Source organism: Pituophis catenifer, unplaced genomic scaffold (genome assembly GCF_029215685.1).
Source record: "Pituophis catenifer annectens isolate HBS135680 unplaced genomic scaffold, rPitCat1.0.hap2 SCAF_2, whole genome shotgun sequence".
In the NCBI taxonomy this organism is placed as follows: domain Eukaryota; kingdom Metazoa; phylum Chordata; class Lepidosauria; order Squamata; family Colubridae; genus Pituophis; species Pituophis catenifer.
The window spans coordinates 239,387,231-239,413,582 of record NW_027256882.1 but is presented as its reverse complement, the minus strand read 5'-3'; the positions used below and the strand labels follow the sequence as shown (position 1 = coordinate 239,413,582).

The window sequence follows — 26,352 nt, the reverse complement described above, 5'->3', positions numbered from 1 at the left end:
GTTGCTCATAGGAACTTTTTTTTTTTACATTTTTTACTACTGGTTCGACTGAACCGGACCAAACCGGTAGCATTTCACCCCTGATCTGTGCCGTTTTTCTAGTCTAGAAGAAATGTTGGAATAGCAGGGTGGCTGCAGAGAAATCCATTCTGTTAATACAGGTGTGAGAATCTTTAGCCTATCTACTAGTTTTCTGCACCTCACTTATGGAAATCCTTTCTTAAAATGTTATCCTACCCTGCAGTGATGGGAGTCAAATAATTTAACAACCGGTTCTCTGCCCTAATGATTTCTTCCAACAACCAGTTCACCAAACTGCTCAGAAAGTTAACAACCGGTTCTCCTGAACTGGTGCGAACTGGCTGAATCCCACCACTGCTCCCCTGCAGCATACCCCTTTCCATGCAGAAGTAAGGAAAGAGTTATCACTTCTATGAATTTCCTGCTAATGGAAAATAACTTTTGTCAACCTTGAAAAGGGATGAAAGCTTCTATTCTCCATCAGAATTAGCATGGCAGAAGATGGCTATTTTGTCCACTGAAAGTCACCCATTTTATGAAGAGGGTGGGAAATTAATGGTTTACAAAAAATGCAAGAAAGTTAAGTCTCATTGGATCATAGTTTATGTTTACAACTAAACATACTTAAAAGTATATACTTTTGCTCCAAATATATGTGGTATGTAATTTATTTTCATCTCCCATAAAATAAAATTTAATCCCAGTTTTTTAGTATTTTTGTCCACACACTTGCCAGCTTCAAATACTGAATCTGCACTGTTAATCATCATTTAAAAGAGTACCATAGAATGTTAATACAATGCCAGAAATGCCATAAAACAGACCCTTATATGGTTCTAAGACAAAGAAACTCTCTAACTGGGTTCAATTGTGCTTAGCTTCCAAGCACTGACAAAATTGGCCAGATACTGCAGCTATAAGATTTACTCATTCACCCTGTGTATATTAATGTTCAAACCTTTTCTCATTTTCTGGCTCTCCTCCCTGCTGCTTTATTGTCAGTGGCATCACATAGTACCATGGTTTGCAGGCATGAGCAACTGTAGCAAGTGTCAATGTTATCCAGGTCAGGCATCAAAGGCTGGCATGATTAATGACTTATGTAGACAACAAGCTGACAAAGCAATCTACTATTGATCTAGAATGCTTGGTTGCTCTTCACTGCTCAGTAGCAAAGTACCCGTTAGCAACAGAAGAATCAGTCTAAGACATTTCTTTCTTGTGATGATAATAGCTTCCTCCAAAGACTACTACAAAACAGACTCAGGACATATTTAAAAATGGGGGTGGGGGTAGGATAAAATGAGAAACTGTATCTGATTGCACTAAATAGCCATTAATTGATGTTCTATTTAGTTTTCTAAGTTGGGTTATTTTAGAACTCATTTTTACATCAGTGTATAGGGGTGTAGCCACAAATACATGCTTTAAACTTTTAAGATTGTTACATAAGAAGGAGGCCCAAATCATAGGCTTCCTCTGAGTTACAAGTACAGTTACATAATGTGTAATTCAATGTGACAAGATTTATCTACTGTACATATGCATATTTGAGAAGAAAATGGCATCATAAATTATTAATACTTTCCTAATTTATCTAAACTTCCTCTCTGTAGATGTTAAAAGCACAGAAAATGATCTGTTAAAACAAAACCAGAAGGCTGAAGGATGATTGCTCCTTCATATAATTAAATGACAACAAATGTAATTACTATTTTTATACAATGTTATTAACATATGTAATTTCTCAAGCTGGGCTGGCTGTACCAAAAAATGAAGCCTCAGTTGTCAGCCTCAGACTGGGTTTACAGGTAAGGGAGCTCTATTAGCACCCATAATGTAAAAAACTGTATGTGCTAGTGGTGGGGGTGAGTTTTCTTGCTGGAAAGGCATGGAGACATTGGACTGTTAGCTGGAGGAAGGATAGCACATCATAGCCATGCAAGAAAGGAAGTTTGTGAGAATAAAATACAGAAGAAGGAGCAGGGAGAGACAGGAGGCACAATCTTTTCATACCTCACTAATAACCCATTATATTTTAGATTAATTCACACCAACTTCTCAGGGGTTTGCATACATATCTGTTTTCTAATGGTGTTTCTTGACTCACTCTGGGAAACAATCAGTCAGCAGCTCAGTGACAGAGGAAGAGATATTAAGAACCAGTTAAGCCTTTAAGATGCTATTTTTGCTCCCTCTGGCCCTATTACCAGCCTGCTTGTTATCCTCTTCAATGGGATGCAGGCACCAAATAGCAGTCATGAGTGAAAGAAAGAAACATTCCTCTGGGGCAGCACTGAAAAAAAGAGCCAATTAAGCTGTTCTCTCTTAGACAGGCAAGAGCTGTTCGGAGATACGCAGACAGAAATGCACACAATGGGCCTTCTAGCCTCAGTGTGAACTTCATCATCTATATTTATAACTCAACAACAACAACAACAATAATAATAAAGACGTACCCATACAGTGTTTCTAAAAAAAATGTAAGTCTGAAAACATTACAGTATAATAGAAGTATAAGGTTAGTTTGTAATAAAGCTTCTTTCATTCACTTAATCCTGGATGACAATGCTCAACATGGCCTGTATCCCTGAAACCTTTTTGGGCATGGAAGGGGAGGGTCCATTCTTCTGAAATGTACCTTCTGGGATTTTGAGTGTGGCACCAACTGCAACTCCAGGGCAGAAGTGGGGGGTCCTACTGTTGTAATTGTGAATGCTAGTAGGATCTCATCCTCAGACAACACTGGATGTGAAACCTTTTTTGTGAGGTTGGGCCATAGGGGTCAGTGATGATTGCTGCTCACTTACCTTCCTTCCTGCAATGTAGTGGCACCCCTCTCTCTTCTGGGCTGGCAGTGCAGTTCCCCAGGTTTATGGTTCTGGGAAACTTCAGTCTACCATCTCTAAGCCTGGGGTTGGAGGTAGTGCAGGAGTTCCTGGCAGCCATAGACTTGGCCAAATTCATTCATGGGCCCTACTCAAACATGGAGTCACACATTAGATCCGGTTTTTGCCTACAGGCAGTTGTGCAGTTATTTGACTTTGGGGGGCATTAACATCAGTCCCCCAAGACCTCTATCTCTTGGCCCTAAAGTTCTATACAGCTGCCTCCCACTAAAGAAAGATAGACCCTATTCGATCAGCCACCTAATAGACTCACTGTGGTTTCATAGAGAGCTTGGGGTTTTTTCTTGAAACTCTGTTACATGCTTTGGAGAAGGCTCTTGTCACGCCTTGGAATGAGCAAGTGATAGGGGCCAAGAACTGAATTGCACCTGTGCAGACTCTTTGTGTACATAGATCTCATATAGCCACATGGTTTTCCATGCAGCTCAGAAAGATGAAGCAACACAGAAGACATCTAGAGCACCACTGGAGGAGACAAAGAGTGAGGTCATGCGAGGACAGGGAAGAACCTATACTAGGACATACTTTGTGGTGATACAAATGGTACAATGTAACAATTTTTTCGCCCTTATTGCATCTGCAAGTTGCCAACTGGTTGCTCCTGGGTAAGGAGGAGCTGGGAATGCTCTTACTCGATTGCTTTAAGGAATGTTCTCAGCATTTGTCAGATAAAGTTGCTCAACTTCACTCGGACTTGGCTCTGGCTGAGCAGATCCTTTGGAGGTGAGAGAGACACATCTGAATCTTGTTATCTAGGAAGAATTTGATCTACCTGCTCTTGAGAAAGTGGACAGGGTCTTTGGGGCTGTGAACTTGGCAACTTGCATCTATGTCTCTCCTGGTTGGTGAAGGCCTCCCAAGAGATAGTATGTAGTTGGATCCAAGTGGTGATTAATGTCTCTTGCTGGAAGGACTAGTACTGGCTCTTCTGAAGGATATTGTGGTGCTTCTTCTCCTTAGAAATCCATCCGTTAACCCAAGAGTATTACACAAATTTTGTCCAGTCTATCTTTTCTTTTTAAAGAAGGTTGTTGAGAGAGTGGTTGATACACAGGTACAAAGGGCCCTGGATGCAATCGATTATCTGGATGCTTTTCAGTATGATTCAGGCCAGGACAAAGCATGGAAACAATATTGGTTGCACTTGTTGATGACTTTTGGAAGGCTTGGATTGAGATGGTGCAATCATTCTGGCCCTCCTAGACCTCTCACTTAACTTTTGATACTATCGACCTTCAGGATTGGTTTCAAGGATTGGGAGTGGGAGGTACTGCACTTTAGTGGTTTTCTTTTTTACTCCATGGCCAGTTCCAGTCAGTGTTGGTGGAAGGGGGAAATGAAATTGCTGGTGGGAGGTCATCAGTATGCTGATGATACTCAAATATATACTTCCACCAGTTATGATATGCCATGATTTTGTTGGCTAAGTGCCTGGAGGCTATAAGGGTCTAAATGGGGAAGAATTGGCTTCAACTCAACTCTGGGAAGATGGACTGGCTCTGAATCCAGGTATTTCATTTTTGCCGCTGGATGGGGTGACACTCCTCTGGACTGAGTTGGCACATAATCTGTTTCAGGAGCAGGTAGCGCCATGGCTGTGAGGGCCTTTGCACAGATTTATCGGATGCACCAATTACAGCCTTCCTGGACCAGGAGACCTTGCTCACAATCACTCATGCCTTGAATTATTGGAATCTGTAACACATGGGACTGCCCTTGAAAACCACCTGGAAACTGTAACCGGTCTAGAAAGCAGCAGCACATACAGTGATGGATTTATCTGTGTAACACCTTATTTGTGTGAGTTGCACTAGCTCCCAATTTCCTTCTGGGTGCAACTCAAGATGCTACTTATCTCTTTTAAAGCTCTGTATGGCACAGCAGGAGGTTATCAACAGTACCACCTTTCCCTAAGTATCTTTACCTGTCCTATTAGTTCAGATAGGATGGAGAACCTTAAATATCGGAATCTTATGGGATTTAGGAAGCATGTACTAAACAATGTAAACTTTCTTAAAATTGTGGAGCTGATGGCTATGTTCAGGATTGTAACTCAGAAATCTCAGTGAAACAGATATCTCCCAAAATTTAAATGGACCTGACTTTGCTGGGGGTTTTTTAGATTTTAAAAACCCAGCTTTTTTCCAGAGCATTGGACCAAGCTGCTGAATGAGCTCATCTTGATGTGATGATTGTATCATTTGTTTTGTTTTCTGGGAGCACTGTATGTGATGTGATGGTTTTGCTGTTTTGTGTGTATTTGATTTAATGTAATATTATTTTTAATTTTACTGACGTGTTAACTTGTAAGCCACCTGGAGTCCTTTGTTGACAAGTTGGCCATATAAATCTCTAGAATTAATTAATTAATTAATTAATGAAGTCCCCATTCAAAAAATCTTCATATTCCATTTCTTCAGAAAAACAAATTAAAATGAGATCATGCAGATACTGACCTCAAAAATCATGCAAAAGATATTGGCAGTTGGGAAAGTCAACAAGTTCAGTTACTCTGAACTGCACAGCTGATAATGACTTTATTGGTCTGTAAATGTTACAGTACAGACTGTCAGATAGCTTATTATAGAATATATTGATATTGACTTCACAACAGGATCGGGTATAACAAATGTGTGCCTTAACATGCTGCAACAAACAGGGAATTGTAACAGCTAACAAGTCATGTAGAGGTACAACAATGCTGCCAAAAGAAATGAAAGAACAGAGGGGTGCTGTAAGAGCTGAAATTTCAGCTCTCAAGCTTGTTTGGTCTCATGAAATCTTTGTTCATTGAATTTGGTGGTTGGTAATATTTTATTAGTGTCTAGAAAGACTGCTGGATTTTTAAGATAATTCAAAGCACTATCTTATTACAGGCAGATTTTGAAGCAACATGTGGAGACATTCTATTTGATCCTCAAACCAGTGAGTGTCATAAGAAAACCACACGTCAGGGGGATAAAGCCTATTTAACATTGAATTAGGAAGGCAGATAACAATCCACTGTGCATGATAATGCTTTGACAGGAATTGCTCATGGGGAAGAGTATTAATAGCAAGAGAAGGAATTTGAAAATAAAATAAATTACTTTTTATTGATACACCCCCTTCCTTTAATTTCTTATCAATTACTAGCTACTTTAGATATTTGAATTTTGCATCAAACATTAGCAACTTGCTGAGCCTTCTTTACTTCACTATGCATCTAAAAATGCCCATTTTTCCTAAGGCATTATTAAATTAATGCTGCAAATCAACATGCCATCATCTTTTCCTCAAAGACTATTTTCACAGTTCTTTATCTTTTACTTTCTTGTTCATTTTTTTGCATACTTCTTAAGATTCTAAAAATAAAATAATAAAAAAGAAGCTAAAATGGATAAAGAAAGCTATTTGCTTAGAAATAAAGGAGAGTATGGCTAAAGACAGACTTAGATTTAGCATCCCATGCTCCTTCCTGAAATAAAACATTAAAGATATAATTGTGTATTTTAGTTCCAAAGGGGTTACTGGAAAGCAGTGAAATACACTCAAGCGGCATATTAAGGATTAAAAAATACATGACTTTAGTATTTAAGATCTAAAATACTACTCTTTTCAAGGCAATGTTTCCTTTTACTGGTCCAAAAGAAAACAATGTACTGACCTCATTTAAAATATTAGAATGATTAAACATATATAAATGTTATGGTGGATATAACAGTATTCCAATAATTTGTCTAGGTTAATGGAGGAAGAGAGCCATGTTACTTTACAGCAGCAAAAAATTAGGAGGTACCTGATAGAATCTCTTCTGATTACTGAATTTTATTAAAACACATAAGCTTTCATGAACTTTAACTCAGTTCATCAGATACATACATTTCCTAGATTATGGATGGAAAGACGGATGATGTCAGTCATCTTAAAACTTTATTAACATGTGATAATATTATCTGTCCAGGATTGCTTGTCCACTGTTTTAAGACTCCAGGTAATGTGTACGCCATATTGCAGATTAGGGCTGTGTAATTATCCAGATTTGAAGGGGGAAAGGGAACTAAGAATACACACTTTTTGCATCTATTAGCACCTCCTTAAATCAAATGTGCCATGCAAACTGAAGAAATGGCTGGATTTCTTCAAGGAGTTGCCAACAGATGAGACACAACCACCCCCATGCATTCCAAATATACTTTTTCCCTTTGAAGCTGGATCACTGCATAGACCTGTGGTAAAGATCCAGCTCTTCAATGTAAGAATAAAATTTGTTCAATAACATATTAAACCTCATATTCTGACATCAAAAGCACTTTACAGCATATTTCAGGGATCAGTGGTGCTTTTAGCTTTGCTTACCATCTCCATTAACAAGATGGGATTATGCAACACACTAATGAAAAACAGGGATTACACTAAATTGAAAGAGAAGTTTATCCCTTGTAAAAAGAGCCTGTAGTACAGTGGACTAATGCACTGTTATTAACATCTGCTGCTTGCAATTACTGCAAGTTCAAATCTCACCAGGCTCAAGGTTGACTCAGCCTTCCATCCTTTCAAAGGTAGGTGAAATGAGGACCCAGTTTGTGGGGGCAATAAGCTGACTTTGTATAAATATACAAAAGTATGAAGGCTATTGCTTAACGCATTGTAAGCCGCCCTGAGTCTCTGGAGAAGGGCGGCATATAAATTAAAGCAAAAAAAAAAATGTAAACAGATTAGAGCGATTAAAAAAGTAAGAGTTAGAATAGCAAAATAAAATTTTCAGTAGTACAAGTAGTCCTCAGGTTACAACCAGTTGTTCAACAACTTTTTGAACTTACAATGGTGCTGAATGAAGGGACTTGCGACTGGTACTCAAAGTTCCAGCTGTTGCAGCACCCCCAAAGTCGTGAATAATGTTCGGGAGCCTGGAATCAGCTTGCACTTACAACCAGTTACCTATATTCAATGATCTCCATTTGTGATCTTTCCTGCCAGCTTCTGTCAAGCACAGTCAATGAAGAAACTGGCATGGAAGTTCACTGTTGTGGCTCCGTCCTCCAAGCCTATCTTATCGGAGGGAGAAGGCTCCGAACATGAAGGAGTCGGCCAGGCCTCCCTCTCCAGGCCCCTCCTCTCTGGCACTGCCTCAGGTGCCGGCAGGAGCCAGATGTCTCCGATGATAGTGATGGAGGCAATCTGTCGTTCCTGGATCCACGCCAACGAAGGCGTGATAAACGGTTGCAGCAGTTGAGGAGACGTGCCAGGGATTAGGCTGAGTCACTGGACCACACCCCAGAGACTATATAAGAGAGTGTGGTGGCCATTTAAGACTCTGTGACGGACAAAAACTAACTCTGGCTAGTCACTTTGAACAACGCTTAAATCTGCTGAAGGTTTCTTGTTTTGAACTGGACTATTTGCAAACTGTGTGTATTTCTGTTTATATGGTGAAGGGATACTCCCGTTTATTGAAGTAAAAGCACTTGGCAGTCGGTGCTCGTCTTGCTGCCAAGTTTCTGATAACAAACTGTGTGCGTGCCAAGTGCTTCCTTTAACCCTCGGCTGGCTCTGTGTGTGTGTGTGTGTGGAGACGGGGACAGAACAGTTCACAGGTCACTTGGGTGTCCCCCTTTCTTTCTTTGCTCACACACTACATTCCCTCCTTCCCCTCATTTGCACAATCTCTGCACCTTCTTTCGCTGATCTCCCTGCATACATGAATGCAGCTACCTTACACTCTGTCTTCATGGTCTCCCTGTATTATCATTTACCCATATCATTCCCTGGCCTGAATTCACACTATACCAAGCACTCCCCAGCTTACGTGTGGTCTGTCCTAGGCCTCCTCCATTCCCCTGTGGCATATCTGCACTAGTTACCTAGGACTCCCTCTGCTTCTCGTTTAATGATCCACACGTGTTGGGTTATGACAACCAAGACTGCCTGAATTGCCTTCGCTAAGTAATGTAATTCTGTGACATTGTACTTTATTTGTTTGTTTGTTTGTTTGTTTGTTTGTTTAACTTGTATGCCACCTTTCTCCAAAGACTCAAGGCGGCTTATGACTACATCCCTTAGCCACAGCAATCCTGGTCCCAAGTGCAGTTATAACTCAAGAACTATCTAATAAGTACCGGTAACATTGGAATATAGAAATGCTGTATCTGGAATGGGCAACATATTAGAAAATATATTAGAGCTTCATTCACAACCTGGCACCCTAAAGGTATGTCCTCTTCTATCCACACAGATATTCCTTTGTCCATTTCAGGGGGCTGGTTCATAACAAAGATAATGCAGTTGGATAAAGGAATATTGAAAGGTGAAGTTTGTTGTGGAATCTATTTAAAAGATAAATAAATGTTGAGAACTGATCTTTTCAATGCTGACACTATTTGGCAGATCAAATGATTATTTATAATCATTTTAATAATATTTAATAATAATTTTATATAAACGAGTCCCATGTTGCATTATACTTAGCCAATCAAAGTCTACATTTATAGGCAAACCCAGTCATAAGTGCAATCAAGTGTTCATTGTGCCATAAAATTTTCTTTCCAGTATTACAAACTGCATGATAAGTTTATAAGAGCCTTGGTGGCGCAGCAGACTAAAGCAGTGTTAAGTAACACCAGCTGCCTGCAATTACTGCAAGTTCAAATCTCACCAGGCTCAAGGTTGACTCAGCCTTCCATCCTTTCGAGGTAGGTAAAATGAGGACCCAGTTTGTGGAGGCAATAAGCTGACTTTGTATAAAAAAGAACACCGCTTTGTGGGGGAGGGGCGAAAGCCCTACTAAGCAGGTATATACAAAAGTATGAAGGCTATTGCTTAACGCATTGTAAGCCGCCCTGAGTCTCCGGAAAGGGCGGCATATAAATCGAACCAATAAATAAATAAACCTGGACATATAAAACCTCATTATTATTTTCTGTAGTAAGGATTTGAGCATTCTAATGCACAAAATAGAAAAAAATCCAAGTTTGATAAGCTGTATTAAAATAGTCTTTCTAGAATAGTCAAATGCTAAAGAGATACTATATTTAATTTAGAATGGAGAGGATTACTTTATACTGCTGTTTTTTGAATGCTAGTTATTATCCATCTCTTACTGTGCCATTCTTTGCATGATTGCTCAGAAATAAGTTCTACTGAATTAAATAAAATTTACTGCCGGATTTTAACCATAGGCTTAATTCATCAATTCAGATAAAAGATATGATGGGTCCTTGGTGCTCTCTAAGCTTGTTTTCTTGCAGACTTTTCATTACTCAAATTAGGTAACATCATCAATGCTATTAAGGAGTGCGGTTTGCTGGACATCAAACTGCACTCCTTACTAGCACTGATGATGTTATCTAGTTTGGGTAATGAACCGTCTACCACAGGGGTGTCAAACTGGCAGCCCACGGGCCGAATGCGTCATGCTCAGGCCACATCCACCACAGCTCTGCGAATGGGAAAAATGTTGCAAAACTTTTCTGGTTTTTTCTTTTTTCTTTTCTGGTTTTAATTAACAAAAAACTAACAAAGAATTGTGCGGGAATGCAAATAGAACTTTGTGCTATCTCTTTATCTAAATATTTAGTTCTTTTGGAATCACACAGGAATATACAAGTTAAATTAATAGGATTTTTTAAAAAAATTGCAAAGGCCATTACCAACAACCTATTTTGTGGCAGAAAATTTAGTAACTTAGGTATAAAAATATCAAGGGTGAAAAGTTATATAAACAATGGTTTATGTAAGGATATCTAATATATCACTACCAGAAAGAATAATACTGCTATAGCTTTACAATAAATACTGACAATATTAATTAAATTAAAAGGAATAAAATGGGCAAGCAAAGAGAAATACCAATCACTGGAAAAAGGCACAAAAAGTGAATAAATGCATATGCACACATGATTTGCATGTTTAATGTAGTAGTAGGACAAATACAAAGTAATTCTAGAAGTCATACCTGTATCACCTAAATTAAGGATATTGAAGAAACTATATGGTTTAGCCAAGAAAATCTGGCAATTCACCAGAAAGGGCAGTCAAAATCAGGAAGATAATTCAGACCATACTTGACAACAAATGATGTAAGGAAAACAAAAGATTACTGTGGTTCATTGCAGATAAGCATATAATAATAAAGAACCTTGAACTTGAAAGACAGCTCCAAGGTTGTCACTGCAATGAATAGACTGTCTCTCAACAGAACTGCTCAGGCTTTTCTTGAACAAATGCAAAGAACTTTGTTTAAGACTGCATCTTAAATTACTGTTTTCTTTCATGGATGTTTCTTCCATATAGAGAAAAATGTGTTCTGTCACACTTTTGTAGGATAACATGTCTATTTTCCCATTTACAGACATAAGAAGCCACATTAAGACCATTATATAAATTTGAGCTATGTGTCTTCCAGTCTATTTCAGGAACAATGTAATAGTTGTATTAATCTTTACACTCTTTGGCAGCTGGTGACCCACTTTCCTGAACTTTGTCTGTTTTGGTCTATTTTTATTCATTTTTTTTGTGTTTTCTTAATTAATGTATTTTGTGGTTTTAAGCTATGCAGATAATTTTTTAAAGTGTAGCAAATAAATACTGCAAGCAAGATAAAATTGCTGGTTCAAATTCAGTGCTTCAAAATGCTGAAAAAGGGGGAATTGATTTCCAGAAAATCAATTATGGTACTAGTATGCAACTCAGGTATCTCCTGGCTTCATAGCTCCTGCTCAGAGAGATGGCAACTGCGGCCAGGAGAGCCTTTTAACAAACATATCTTGTGTGTTATTGGCACCCTTTCCTAAATGAGGAGGCACTGAGCATTTTCACTCATCCCTTAGCCACCTCCCAATGGAACTATTGCAATGCCATTCTAGGTAGGCTTGCATGTAATGCAGAAGCATGGGGAGTAATAGGTCCACTGCAAATACCCATGTAACATCATGATTACATGAGCTGTGCTAGTTCCCAGAAACCTTATGGGTACAGTTCAAGATGCTGCTTGTCACCTTCAAAGTCCTACAAACATAAGGTAGGTTACTTGAAGAACTGCCCATCCCTGAAGGTTCTACCAGTCCTACTAGCTCTGGCAAGGTGGATATATTGTGGGCGCCTTGGTGAAATAGCATTTGGAAGGCATTGATGCATTTTAAGGAACAAAGCCTTGGAGTTTAAGACACTAACCCTTAAGAGATTTTTTTAAAATCATGAAGATAAAATTAAACAACTTCAGGGTTAAAAAAAATATAAAAGGATTATTATATATTGCATGTAATAAGCCTTGTGAAAATTCCTATACTCCAAAACTTGCTGCCAAATCAAAATTAAAGGGGAATTTATCACATTAGCTATTAAGGGGAAATTAAAGGGGAAATTATCAGGTTAACAATTAAATTTAATTTCCGTCCTTCCCATCCGTGAGTTGAAGCCAGAAAGGCAGCCCGTACTTTGTATCAACATCTGAAATTTGCTTTTATATGTTACTTTGACTAGCTACTGAGTTATATCATATCCTTTTATTTTTGCTAGTGGTGTAAAGAAAACAGGAGGAGGGAGAAGTATTAGGTATGTTCATCACTTTGAGTAATTTATAAAAATAATAAAAGCAGGATAAACAAACATCTAAAAAAAAAACTTTAAAAAAAATCTTCTGAGTTACCAAATAGTGTTTGGGTTTTGTTTTTTGCACTAGATCTGGAACAAATATAAAAGTATGCCACCAACACAGGCATGGTTGAAGTCTGAAATAGGAAATATTCAGGCAGTTTGGACGCTAGTGGTTAAGGTATCAGGCTAGAAAACAAAAAAATCATGAGTTTTACGTCCCCTCTTGACCCTGAAAGCCAGCTGAGTGACCTTGAGTCAGTCATTCTCTCTCAGCTCAACCCATCTCAGAGGGTTGCTTTTGGGAAAATAGGAAGAAGGTGTTTTAGATATGTTTGCTGTCTTGAGTTATTTATAAAAATAATAAAGGCAGAAAATAAATAAATAAATAAATAAATAAATAAATAAATAAATAAATAAATAAATAAATGAATAAATAAATAAATGTGTTAAGCACAGTAACAGAGACACAGTTCTGATTCTATTGACTCCGTTTTCATCTGTTTCTAATAGAACAGTAGCATTGTTGATGGGTGTTTCTACCCATCTGCACTTTCTGAGGCCTTCACCATTACCATCCTCATAATGCTCATTATGGCCTGACTTGTGGGAAGAACCTCAGCATCCAGCAGTGGATTCTCCCGACCAATCTTGTTTTCGTAAGAGCAAAAAAGACTGCCAAGCACAATGGTGAAATGCCATGTGTTGACATTTAATTGGAGACAGGATAGGAGAGATAACCAATGCATATAAATAATTTGATAGAACAGTGGCAATGTACTTGTGTATTTGGCTCCAGCAGTGTGCATAAGAGCCAAGGGGAAGCTGCTTCATTGCATTTCAGTGCCAATACAGGAAACATTTCCCCTTTGTTTGCACCACTAATGAAAATGAAAATGAAAGCTACTTGACTGGTTCACAGATGGATCCGTCCCTTAGCCATGGTTGGGAAGGTCCAGGACATAAGAGCCTAGATTGGCATCTCCAATTCTACCAGACTTACAGCCTGACAAATACCATTCATGAAATGCATTGATTTGGAAGTCTTCTAGTTCATTTTCAGTAGCGGACAATTTTATCATCTCAGAGCGCAACAAAGTTATGTGGAATGTTTGGATCCATAACAGTAATTTGTCACTGGGTTCTATTTTAATAATTGTGATAGAACTGGGTTCTATTTTAATTAATAATTAATTAATAATTAATAATAATTAATAAAAATTCTACCGCATAGCTCCCAGCAACCGGTAAGATCCCACAGAGTTGGTCTTCTCAGGGTCCTGTCAGCTAAACAATGCCGGCTGGCAGGCCCGCAGGGGAGGGCTTTCTCTGTAGCTGCCCCAGCTCTCTGGAACCAGTTACCTCCTGAGGTCCGGACCATCCCCACCCTACTGGCCTTCTGAAAAGCGTGAAGACCTGGCTTTTCATCTCGCTGTTGCGATCTGGCGAGATCCGGCCATGAATGGTGTGAATGGGTTTTAATTGTTTTTAATGGTTTAACTTTTAATGTTTTATATATGGTTTTTAAATGCATTGTAAGCCGCCTTGAGTCTTCGGAGAAAGGCGGCATACAAGTTGAACAAATAAATAAATAAATAAAATGAATAAATTGTGCTTAAATTTGATGTTGTAAGATGTCTTTTAAAAAAAGGGACAGTACGATTCTCTCTGCTTGACATTATTCCACATCACTATCTACTCCCTTCCATTTTCTCGGTTCGCTACATGCACTGGAGGTACCGTAATGCACTGCTGCCGGGCACAGCTGGCATGGCCCCTTTTGAGGAGGGGAACGGGCACGAGTGGCAGTCTGGCCTCCCTAAGAGACCGCCCTCTCTTCTAAACCTCCTCTTCAGATGCGCCGCGGCGAAGGCTTGGCCACGAGCCGCAGCCCCCAGCGACAGCGCCTCATTGCCGTCCCGGTCCGCTGCCTCTACAGCCCATGGTGCCCGCCCGTCTGCGCACCAGTCGGGCCAGTGAGAGCGAGGCTCTCCCCTCCCCCGCCCCACCACCACACGGCTTGCTGCCCATTTCAAGAAGGGAGCAGCGACCTTTCCCTTTCTGTGTCCCCACCTGGCCCTGACTCGCCCGTCCCAAGACAGGTTCCTATGGTGAGAAGGAGGAGCAGAAGCCGCGATTGGGGGCCTCCGGCGCCTCCTGTCTGGCCAGGCGGCGGCGGTGACAGGAGGAGGAGCTGCGCCGGCGGAGCGGAACTGGAGCGGCTGCCCGCGAACATGGCGGCGGCGGAACAGCAGCTTTCGGAAGCTTCAGCCGTCGTCGCTCCTCTCCCGCTCAGTAGCGGCGGCGGGAGCAGCGGCGGCGGCGGCGGCTCTGGGTCTGTGCCGGTGCTCTTTTGCTTTTCGGTCTTCGCCAGGCCTTCGACGGTGCCACACGGCTCCGGCTACGAGATGCTAATTCAGAAGTTCTTGAACCTCTACGGGGACCAGCTCGACATGCACCGCAAGTTCGTGGTGCAGCTCTTCTCCGAGGAGTGGAGCCAATACATCGACCTGCCCAAGGGCTTCCTGGTGAACGAGCGGTGCAAATTGCGCCTCGTGCCCTTGCAGATACAGGTGGGTGACGGCGAAAAAAAGCAAGGTTTTGCGCGCGCGCCCTGGCGTGCACGGCTGTGTGTATGTGTGTGTTTGAGTATCTTTGAGTGAATGCAAGAACAGCGCCTTCTCGATCATTGAAGCGAAGGCAGTCTCGCCATCCGGCGTCCTGTGGGAGCCTTCCACACCCACCTGACGCTGGGGGGAAAAGGTGAAATCCGCTGGACAACAGCGAAGTGGTCAGAGCCAGCTTGCGCACCTTCTGCAAGTCAGTTTTGGTTCCCTTAACAAAATGGCTACGTATGTTGGATTGCACCAACACCATTAACTAGCCAGTCAGAGTTTGTCCTAGTGTGTTGAACCAATCCATCATGGCTTCTAACATCGATTGTGTATCCTGAGAATGGGAACAACCTTTAACATGCATGTTGTGGGAACACGGGTGACATGTGAAGTAAAACATGGTTTGGGTCTTGGGCATTTTAAAAACAAAGTCTTTCCGGCTTGTACACCGGTTTAGATTAGTCCACGCGACATTGGTTATTCAATGTGTGATTGAACAATGTGTTATTCAACACATTGGTTAAACCCAATTCATTGGCTGCCAGCACCAAAAGAATAACAAATGCTATAATGATTCGGAGAGTTCATTCCCACTGTGTGTGTGTGTGTGTGCGTGCGCACGCGCGTAACAGTTGGAAGGGACTTTGGAGGTAGGTGTTCTAATCCAACTCTCTAACTTTTACAGAGAATATAACCTCTGTAGCAGAGACTCCACTTCTTGCTAGTTTATTACTTAGGCAGACTAAAGCCTGGTCAGGCTGATCCAGCAAAAAAAAGTGATGTTTTCTATGCTGAATAACCATTCTGTGGTGCATGAAGAGGATCTTGGAGGTCAGTGATCTGCTGCAGGACTACCTTCTCCCACCAAGCAATGGTTTTCTAAGCTATCGTGGACATTTCTTGGTTGGCTGTGGGAATGATCAGAAACTTGCCTTGCAGCCCGTTCAAGGGACATTTACTTCTGCAAGCTCGCTGTTCCCGCTCTCCATAGCCCAGCATTACCTCCCGCTACAGGGATTTCAGCCTCTGTTGCTTTGTGACCTCATTCTTCATCTCATTTTGCTTCTTTCTCTCTTGGCGCATACCACCATCCCCAGGAAAGAACAAATCCTTCATCTTTCCTGCTCCTCTTTCCTTAGTTGCATCTTCCCTTAACCTTCGCCCTCAGTGCTTTCAGGAAAACTCCATCACTTACCTCAAACAGCAGCAGCTGCAGTTAACCCTTGGAAAGTTCTGCACTAGATTAGGCAGTGCTGTGCTCTCTAGCCAATGTGGAAGTAAAGGGAGAGGGGTAGGCAGAAGAGAAGATCTGTGCGTGATCCAGGATGGGAATGAAGCAGGCAGCAGAGAAGAATCCCACTCCCTGCTTAGGAAATCTAATCAACACTATGTTAAGGTTGGCATCTCTATTGACTCCTTGTTCAGAATATTCAGAATGAGGAACATTGAGTTTAATAATCAGTGAATTTCGTTCAGTTTTAATGGTAGCGGGAAAGTACCAATGGATAAAATTGGATAAAGCTTGAGTATTCCCAGATCACACTTTAATGACAATTATAAATGGTGGAGGGAATGATAGTTTGCCATAGAAGGTGATCTTGGCTGAAGTGCCTTGTGAATGGGATTTCGTAACTCTGAACATCCAGATTAAACCACATGAATTGGTCCCACTGATTTTATTGGACTTATTTCTTAGTTCTGCTATTGATCTTAGCTGATCACACGAGTTTACAGGAATGCCTTTAAGCCTTTAAAGAAATTGGTCAGTCTTGTTAGCCTAAAGCTGATCTGCTGGATAGTCATAATCCAGCAATCTTTGTTGCTGGTTGTTGTCATTAACTGAATCTCTAAAGTCGTTAGGCAGGCAACTCCCTGCCAGCTTCCCACAACCAAATCAGTGGGGAAGCTGACAAGGAGTTGCAAGTCCCAGGCCCTCGGGCAGGTTGGTGGCTGCTCTGACTGAATGTTCATAGGTTGAATTATGTGGCGCAAAATATATGAACCAAAAGAAACATTTGTAACACTGAGTATTTTAGAGGTTCTAAAAAGTAAATATAGGTAGCTTCAGATTCTCATTATCAGAGTATAAAAATAAATGACTATTACATCTTTATCAATTATTAAACACTGACTTTGAAGCACCCAAACATCTTTATAACCTTTATAATGTTATGCTGTTACTAGGTTCCATTTTAAATCAGGAAGAGGGCCTTCTCAGCCATTGTCCCTGCATTGTGGAACATCTTGCCCTCAGAGGTGAGGAAAGCCCCCAATCTTTTGGCCTTCCGCAAAGGGGTCAAAACATGACTGTGTAATTTTGTGTGGGGGACATAGAGGCCCACACAACCATATGAACCCCCCCCCAACCCGGCCGCCTCTATTAGCAACTGTTAATCCCCCATCTTGGAATTCCTCACCTTCTGAAATTTTTAGAATGTTTTTATAATTTTAAAACTTTTAAGCCTAAATTATTCTGATTTTAATGTTTGGTTTTATTGTTGGCATTATACACTGCCCAGAGACCCTTTCCAACGGAAATGGATAGTTAGTTAGTTAGTAAATAAGTAAGTAAACAAACAAACAAACAAACAAATAAATAAGTAAATGAAAATTTTACAGAAAGTTAAGCATCTCTATGCAATAACATATGTTCTTTTAGAGCTCCAATGCTGCTGATTATTGAAATAAAATCAACAGAGGATAGTCAATATGGCAAACTGTGAAGTATTTGCTCTAAACCTCCTATGCAGGATTTAGAGTTACCCTTGCTTTTACCCAAGAGAGGTGTCTCAGTTTACCTTAGTTTACCCAAGAGAGGTGTCTCAATTTACCTTAGTTTACCCAAGAGAGGTGTCTCAATTTACCCCAGTTGCAATATCCATTTCATATCTTATTATTCCATTCTAGGCCATCTCTATAAAATGGAGTAAAGGAAAGAAGAGATGGCATTGGACTGCAGTTAGAAGTCTTCAGTCTGAGTAAAACTTTCCTCATGTTGCATAGACCATGAGCAAGGACATTCTGTGTTACATTATAGAACCTGAAAGCCACTGTTAGTATTTCCTCACTAGTAACACAGTCAACATTATTCAACCATTATTGTTCTGCCCTATCAGCAGTTTTCAGTCATCGTTGTTATGCCGTATCAGATAGGCTTGACATAGCCATCATGATGTTTAAGTGAGGCTATAAAATGTTACAAAACACGAGAGGTTCCAATAGAAATCTGTAATACTAGTATTATGTGCTGGAGATTGCCTGAGACCTGATGTGCAAAAAATGGGTCACTTTCTCTTTTACGGCAGTTTTTAGCCCTTGGAATTTATTGTTAAAGCATTCATTTTTCAGTCAATTCTCTTTACCCTTGACTTCTGTTAAAATGTGACAGTGGTACTAGACTGATGTAGATGCATTTTCAATATCTACATTTTATGAGTATATCAGTCATAAAAATCATTCTATGTTGTTCTGGTGTTATATTGTATATAGCATTTGTTTTACATTAAAAAAAAAATAAGATTCAAGAATTTATCATTTTAAGATTGAAGTCTTAAGCAAGACATCTTGTATTCCTGCATTTGGTGAGAAAGTTCTACACTCTGAATGAATATTTAATACCCCTGAAAGAAGTTTCATTTGGCTGGAATTTTTTTAAAAAACCTCAGGGATATGCAGTCTTTTTTTGGGTCAAGGGCTAGATTTAGCCTCAATGTTTACGCAAAAAAAGAGCAAACAAAGAAGCAGTATTGGAACAGAAGGGGAGAGAGGATTAAATGAAGGATTAAAATTAAATTTAATTTTAAAGAGCCCCTTTCTCTACTTAAAAGGGGGTGCATAATATTGAAGCTGGCTTTACTAGAAATTGGACTCCAAATAGCCAAGTATGGAACAACATTTAATCTTAATTTAATTGTTTTGAATACTGTTAACTACAATGCAGTTAATAAATAAAGAAATAAAGTCAATAAAGTCATATCTTCTATTCCTTGAAATACTACAATTCAGCCACAGCTTTTAGAGGAACCCGAAAAGGTTCTTTTTCAAGCCCTTTTTTTTTTCTTCCATGGGCTAAATTACACTATATAGCATTTTTAGATATTAATATAAGACTGCCATTAGATATCTGCTTTTTGTAATAGCTACATGCTTACATTCAGTGTTGCATAAAGAAGTATTTGGTATTAAAATGAACTTCTTAATTTGCAGTAACTTGAAAGACATACAATATATGTATGACATGCGTTTCTCTTTGATTTTGCTCGTTTGCTTGTTGCAGATACACTATATGTTTAATTACAGTTTGTGAAATAATGATTTAATTTATAACACAAGTTAAATTAGTACTGTTATAATCATATTATTTCCAGTTTCTTAAGAATTTAGGGAAAAGTACCAAGACATGTTAGAATAGTGTCTGATCTCATAGAACATCTTCAAGTTCTAGTGACTGCTTATATATAGTGAAATCAGTTTTGATGTTGGCCAGAACCTAAAATAGAAAAACAAACCAGACATAAAACAGTACAGTTTCCTTTATGTATTTATGCATATGAAACATCAATACTTCAATTCTGCTTGTTCTTTCTTCAGAAGTTAAACTTCGAGAGCATAGTTCTGTGAATGTGTACTCAAACAAAAATCCATCTGAGTTGAATCAGGCCTACTCTGAAATATGTTAGCTTAGAATTGCAACCTAAACGGTCTAATTAGCCTACACATTTTTAGGAATACTTTTATTGAAATTAATAGAATATATTCCAAGTTAATATGAACAGATTTTCAGTCTGTTCAGCTATCATAGAACTTAGTTATCATAAAGGTCTCTTTTATAATTGCTTGCCAAAACAGATAGGCAGGTCATAAATCAATTAATATTTATGTATTAGTAATATCAAATAAGTATAAAACTTGTGAATTATTCCAAGGAGAAAAATAGTGATCAGGAAATAAGAAAAATGTATTGAGGCAAATGGTGATAATGATAATGATTTTCACATGCGTATAATCACATAGGAAAAAGAGTGGATTTTTTTTTTTCTGTCAACAGCAGCTCATACTATGTGAGATGCTTCTCTGAAGGATCCCTGAACTTTCTTTGAGATAAGGAAAAAGATGCTCCTCTGTGCACATTCATTTGTCAGATTTCTATTTCCCAACAAGTGTAGAGTTGTACCTGAATCATTGCGGTCCTAGTTCAGCAGCTCAATCACACTATATCACAAAGGTTCACTTCTAGTGCTTTGGATCTAGCATTTATTTATTGATTGATTTATTGGTTCGATTTATATGCCGCCCTTCTCTGGAGACTCAGGGCGGCTTACAATGCGTTAAGCAATAGCCTTCATACTTTTGTATATACCTGCTTAGTAGGGCTTTCGGGCCCCCTTAAGCGGTGTTCTTTTTTATACAACGTCAGCTTATTGCCCCCACAATCCAGGTCCTCATTTTACCTACCTCGAAAGGATGGAAGGCTGTGTCAACCTTGAGCCTGGTGAGATTTGAACTTGCAGTAATTGCAGGCAGCTGGTGCTACTTAATAGCACTTTAATCTGCTGCGCCACCAAGGCTCTTTCTGAAAACATTTCACTGAAAACATTCATTCATTGGCATCCTTCAGTCTCAAGAGACTATGGTATCGTGCTCTGGAAAGAGGTCCTAAAACAGCATCTAGTGTGACTAAAAAGGCCAATTCGAGAGTGGCAATCCCTTACCGGTAACTGCCACTTCCCGTGCTGTTTCAATGCTGTATGCAAAGCTGGAGTGTCCTCTCCAGAGCATGAGGCCTGGGTAGATTAATATGGAGGATAGACTGTTACCCAACCAGCAGATCCTCCCTCTCCACATCGCTGAAATAGTTCAATGGAATGGCAAAGCCAATACGATTAGTTCCAGCTGCATCGCAGGAGTTACCAGAACGTGATTGTATACAGTCACGAACTGCTTCCGGGACTCCGGCTCCGGATTTTGCCTCGAAGTTGACTCCTGAAGCCTTTTCCAGTAGTAGATATAGCCACAAGGCAGTGGACGTTTGTAATTGGACTTTCCCTTCTCCTAGAAGATGGTTCTGCCGTTTTATCTGTCGTTGGGGCATGAAGCTCTCTTCCGCCTTCAAAACAGTTGACCATCTTCTCCTGTAACCCTGGATAGAGGCCCTTACAAGGTGCTACCAGCTGGGCCATCTGGACCAAGGTTTTTTTTTTAGAGAGGTATTACTCCTCTAGCACTCCTACTGAAAACATTATTGATGAAAAAATAAGATAACTACATCTCAGCAGTAATATTTGAATGAGGAAAAACAATGAATTGCTAAACTTAAAAAAGTAAGCTTTGCTTTCAAAGCGCCTTAGCAACATATGTAATATATGAAAGGATCTTTTTTATTATTTAATTTTCATGTAGTATCTTATATTTAGCCCCCCATGGTTACTTGTTTAAAGTAGATTTTTAAAAAATCTGATCAATAAATAAAATATTGGTTTAAACCCCAAGGTGTTGGATTCGTCTCATAAAGCATTCATACATTTCAAAGATAATGATAAAGATACCAAAACTATATTACTATCTTCACACACTTCAAGGATGTTTGGATTTCTCTTTCACAAACAATAGACTTCCTTACTAAAGCAGCTTGGTTTTAAAAGAGAGGTTTTATGAATTAGAAAATATTAACCTGGGAATATGTGATTCTAAGATAGGGTTAAATATTCTGCTGAACAAAAATAGTATGGCTTTGGGTTTCCACCCATTTAAAGTATATCTGTTTAAACAATGGGATCCCGAGTATACCTCCTTGAATTGAGAACAATGAGACAATTTTTAAGTAAAATGGGATGGCACCCATAATTAATATTCCCTTCTTTCTTTATCTCAGATAACTACATTGGGCAATCTTACACCATCGAGCACTGTGTTTTTCTGTTGTGATATGCAAGAAAGATTCAGACCTGCTATCAAGTATTTTGGAGATATTATCAGCGTAAGCCAACGATTGGTATGTATATTTGGTTCTTTGAAGGTCAAGTACTATTTTAATTGTACTATTATTTATATTTTATTATTTAAATAAACTTTCATTTTTCTGTGTTTTTTTAATCTTTGCAGCTTCAAGGTGCACGGATTTTAGGCATCCCAATCATTGTAACTGAACAGTATCCTAAAGGTCTTGGAAACACCGTACAAGAAATTGACTTAACTGGAGCTAAACTTGTTTTACCTAAAACAAAGTTTTCTATGGTCTTGCCTGAAGTTGAGGCTGCTATAGCAGAGATACCTGGAATCCGCAGTGTTGTTTTATTTGGAGTAGAAGTATGTATTTCATTTACCATATATTTGTAGTTTTCCTAGAGCAGTATTACTATTGAAATAAAGGTAAAATATCATTTGTAAATATAATAATTGCTGATACGATTTACTTTTATTCTTCTTCAAGACTCATGTATGCATTCAGCAGACAGCCCTGGAATTAATTGGCAGAGGTTTGGAAGTTCATATTGTGGCTGATGCAACCTCTTCAAGAAGTATGATGGATAGAATGTTTGCTCTGGAGGTAATTTTATTAGATAGTTATGTGAGATTGGTTTCAGTAATGGTTAGATTGTAACAATTATAAGTATTATATTCCTGTAGTTTCAAATATTTCTGTGGCACAGAAAAGGAAAAACATTTTTCTATTTCTTAAAACAGTATACATGTTTATGACTGTATATGACTTCCCTACCATTGTTAGCATCCATATAGTCTCTATTTTACTTATTTCTTTGGCAGCAGTAACTGAAAATTAAAAATATAAGGGTGAAAAGAGATACATTCGAAAAAAATCTGGGATAGCATAGAAAACATGAAATCATTTGTAGAATGATTTAGTTTACTAAATGGCTTACTAAAATAAAGATGTATGACAAAGGTTTCAGCTATCCTTTCTGCTTTGAGAGAAAAATCAATCTCACAAAACATAAGCAAAATCAATTTTAAATGTATCTTGATTTAGGAACAGGTGAAAAAAATTATAGTAATACCAGGCTGAAAATGGAGCAAAATCCCTAAGGAAATTAATTCTTAAAAATATTGCAAAAGGAACATCTATAGAAACAGCATATAGAAATTTGCCAGAACAGGATGGTTGCATTAGGTAACATGCTTTCTTCAGTTATTCCTTAAATGATATGATGCACTACTCCAGTTCTGATTTTTATATATAGTACGGTAATACATGATGAGCAGAGGAATCCTAGTATTTGAGACACAGAAATCTGAAACACGTGGAGTCCTCTTATACCAACAAAATAATAGAAGAAAGTATTTTAACTCTCTTAAACTTATTTTTCTTTTATTGTTTTAATTAGAGAAAATAATGATGGTAGTTAACAAATATTAAGATGCACCATTATCTTGGGATATATGCATAGATTTATGTTCTGTGGAAGAAGAATTTATTAAGCTAATGTAACTAAGCAAATTTTTTGGTTTTGATTTTTGAACTTTGGCAAGAGCTGTCTAGCTTATGCAAAGTCAATAATTGCATCTATATTTTATTTATTTATTTATTAAATTTATATGCTGCCCATTTTTCTACCAAATGACTCTGGGCAGCATCCAGACAACACTTGTCCCCATTAAATTTAGTAGGACAGATTAATCAAGGTTTTAGGTAATATAAAATGCTTGCTTATTACTTGAGGATTTTTACTGGCAATGTAATTTATAGTTATCCTCTGAAAGCAAAGAATGGTATCTTTTCTATATACTGTAGATATTGACTATTATCAAAAGCAGTTCAGTTATTCTGATTTTTTAATAATAATATTGAATGTATATCCAACGCTTCTTGTCATCCCAAAACCGAAGGCAGTTTAGAACAATTATAAAATATCAAGAATAAAACACAATACAATTACTAGAATTAATATTCTGCTAAGATCTTTGAAAGAAACTCCAAGCTCTTCCTATCTTGTTATTATATGAAAATCATCAAAGTATGTTTCCTTTATGGGACGGATTTCTCAGAATACAGACACAAAGGTGAATGTAACATAAGAGGTATCCCAAGCTTCATTTATTTCATCAAGGGCATAAAGAACTGTCTGTTAGCAACTATGTGAGTATGGTGCTTTAATGTGCAAATCAATGCATCTATTCCACATTTAACTGTTTAAATATATTCATTATGAAAAGCAAAAGGGACAAAGAAATGGGAAAATGTTGGAGTGGTATAACTGGAAGATATTACTGTCCAGACCCCCATAAAATTCTGTGAAGGAACAGGAAAAAATGAAAATTGGATGATAAAAACCATGCCCGGAAGCTATTTATTTATTAGTTTTTATATAATTGCTATTTATTATCCTTGTATTATTGATCTAAAATGTGATTTCAGTGAAGTGGAACTATTTTCAAAACAGTTGCTTTTCTGGTTTAAGATAAATTATAATGCACTGTTATGAGGAAATTGTAAAATCTGTGGGTTTATTGTTCAAATGTTTCTCAGCAGATAATCGGCTTTGTCTGTTTTCTTTTTTCCAGCGCCTTGCTCGCACTGGGATTATTGTTACCACTAGTGAAGCTGTATTGCTGCAGCTGATAGCTGACAAAGATCATCCCAAATTCAAAGAAATCCAGAACCTTATTAAAGCAAGTGCTCCAGAGTCAGGACTTCTTTCTAAAGTATAAATACTCTTAAAAGAATTTGACAGAGGAAAATGTTATGAATACATAAATACACTCTCTCACATGCAGATGTATAATCTCTCATACACGCCTATCAATTGATGTATTTTGCTTGCCTTAGCAGAATTTGTTATATTATGCTTTTCAGGTGCTGGTATATTTTATAGTTATAGCTCTTTGAGTCTTGGAGTACCGTAGGGTCATCTTCTTTTCAGAACAAAGGTTAAATTAGAGGTACATGTTTGTCAGTATTGTACTCACTGATTGTAATTTAACTCCTCAAAAACAACCCCTGTATTTTTGTGAAACCTTTTTGACTGAATGAATAAATGTACTGTGGAATTGTTTTACTTTTCGTATAATTAATGAGTAACATAGATAAATGTGTTAATTATATTTTAACATTCTATGAATGGAACAGTATTTTAAATGAAACAGGATATAGAGAAGATGGTTGCTTAATCATTAGAGAAGGCAATAATATTAATGCATAATTATTTGTGATATAGCTAGGGTGATTCTTAATTATTCAGGATTTTATTAAATGCTGTTGCAAAATCATTTATTGCAAGTTTTTAACTGGAAAATTGTATAATGTTCACTTCCAAATCCCAAGCAGTTCTGTCAGCTTGTTAATGGAAATATATGAGAGATTGATGACACTGAAGTAGGATATTTTATTTTACTTTTAAATATTCAGAAGAAGATGCTCAAGCTTCTCATTTCCAAATGTTGAAATAACTTCTTTCAGGATGTGTTGAGGGATTTATTTTTAATCCCTGAATGTATAGATTTAATGAACTCCATCTGGTTTCTGCATTAATTCTGGTAAATTAAAGATTTAGTAAAACCTGCATCAGTTTTATGCTGCATTTTGAAATACAGATGCTGAATACTGTTTTAAAAAAAGGCTGATTTAATAGAGTGTTTTGATGTACTGTTTTATAGCTAGAAATAAATTTGAGTAATCCTGCTCTTGTTATAGCTAATTCATTTGTCTTATAAATGATTCAAAGTGTTCTAACATTTATATGAAAAATGCATGTGGCTTTATATGAAATGTATTTTGCAATATTGAAAACAATCATAATACAGATTTTTAAATGAAAACAGTTCATAGTTGGAAACTTCAAACGTCTCTTAGCGCCCCACAGTCTATCACAAATGTTGGTTCTAAAAAGATGCATGTAATGTAAAGTTTGATCTTTGATTTTGCTTATAAAGAACTTGTCTCATCAGTAAATTTCCCTTTATCTTGAAAAATTCAGTCCACTGACCCAGAGGTAGCATATCATTTAAAACACACTTTACTTTAAAGAAAACAAAAAGCTGTCACAAATTAAAATGAGCACAGCATGGTACTGAGACAAAGATAAATATTTTGAAGAATCACAACTAAATATTATCAAACAGAGTAAGGAATAAATGAGCAGCTGTACATAACTTATAAATGTATTCCAATATATTGCATCATGATAAATGGATGTTCAAACAAAAACTCTATTGCCTCCCTCAATTCAATCACTGGAATTTTAACCTTATTTACTGTTGAGTATGCACAGGTGATATCCACA

General features: G+C 38.1%; 1 protein-coding gene across 1 annotated transcript; it reads left to right on the top strand.

The window, feature by feature from the left end:
- Positions 1–14,575: 14,575 nt before the first annotated feature.
- ISOC1 (isochorismatase domain containing 1) lies at positions 14,576–25,817 on the top strand. Its single transcript, XM_070935680.1, has 5 exons — positions 14,576–15,073; positions 21,987–22,106; positions 22,217–22,420; positions 22,545–22,661; positions 24,635–25,817. Exons 1-5 carry the CDS (start codon positions 14,609–14,611, stop codon positions 24,779–24,781), a joined length of 1,053 nt encoding a protein of 350 aa, XP_070791781.1. The 5' UTR covers positions 14,576–14,608; the 3' UTR covers positions 24,782–25,817.
- The last annotated feature ends 535 nt before the right edge of the window (positions 25,818–26,352 follow it).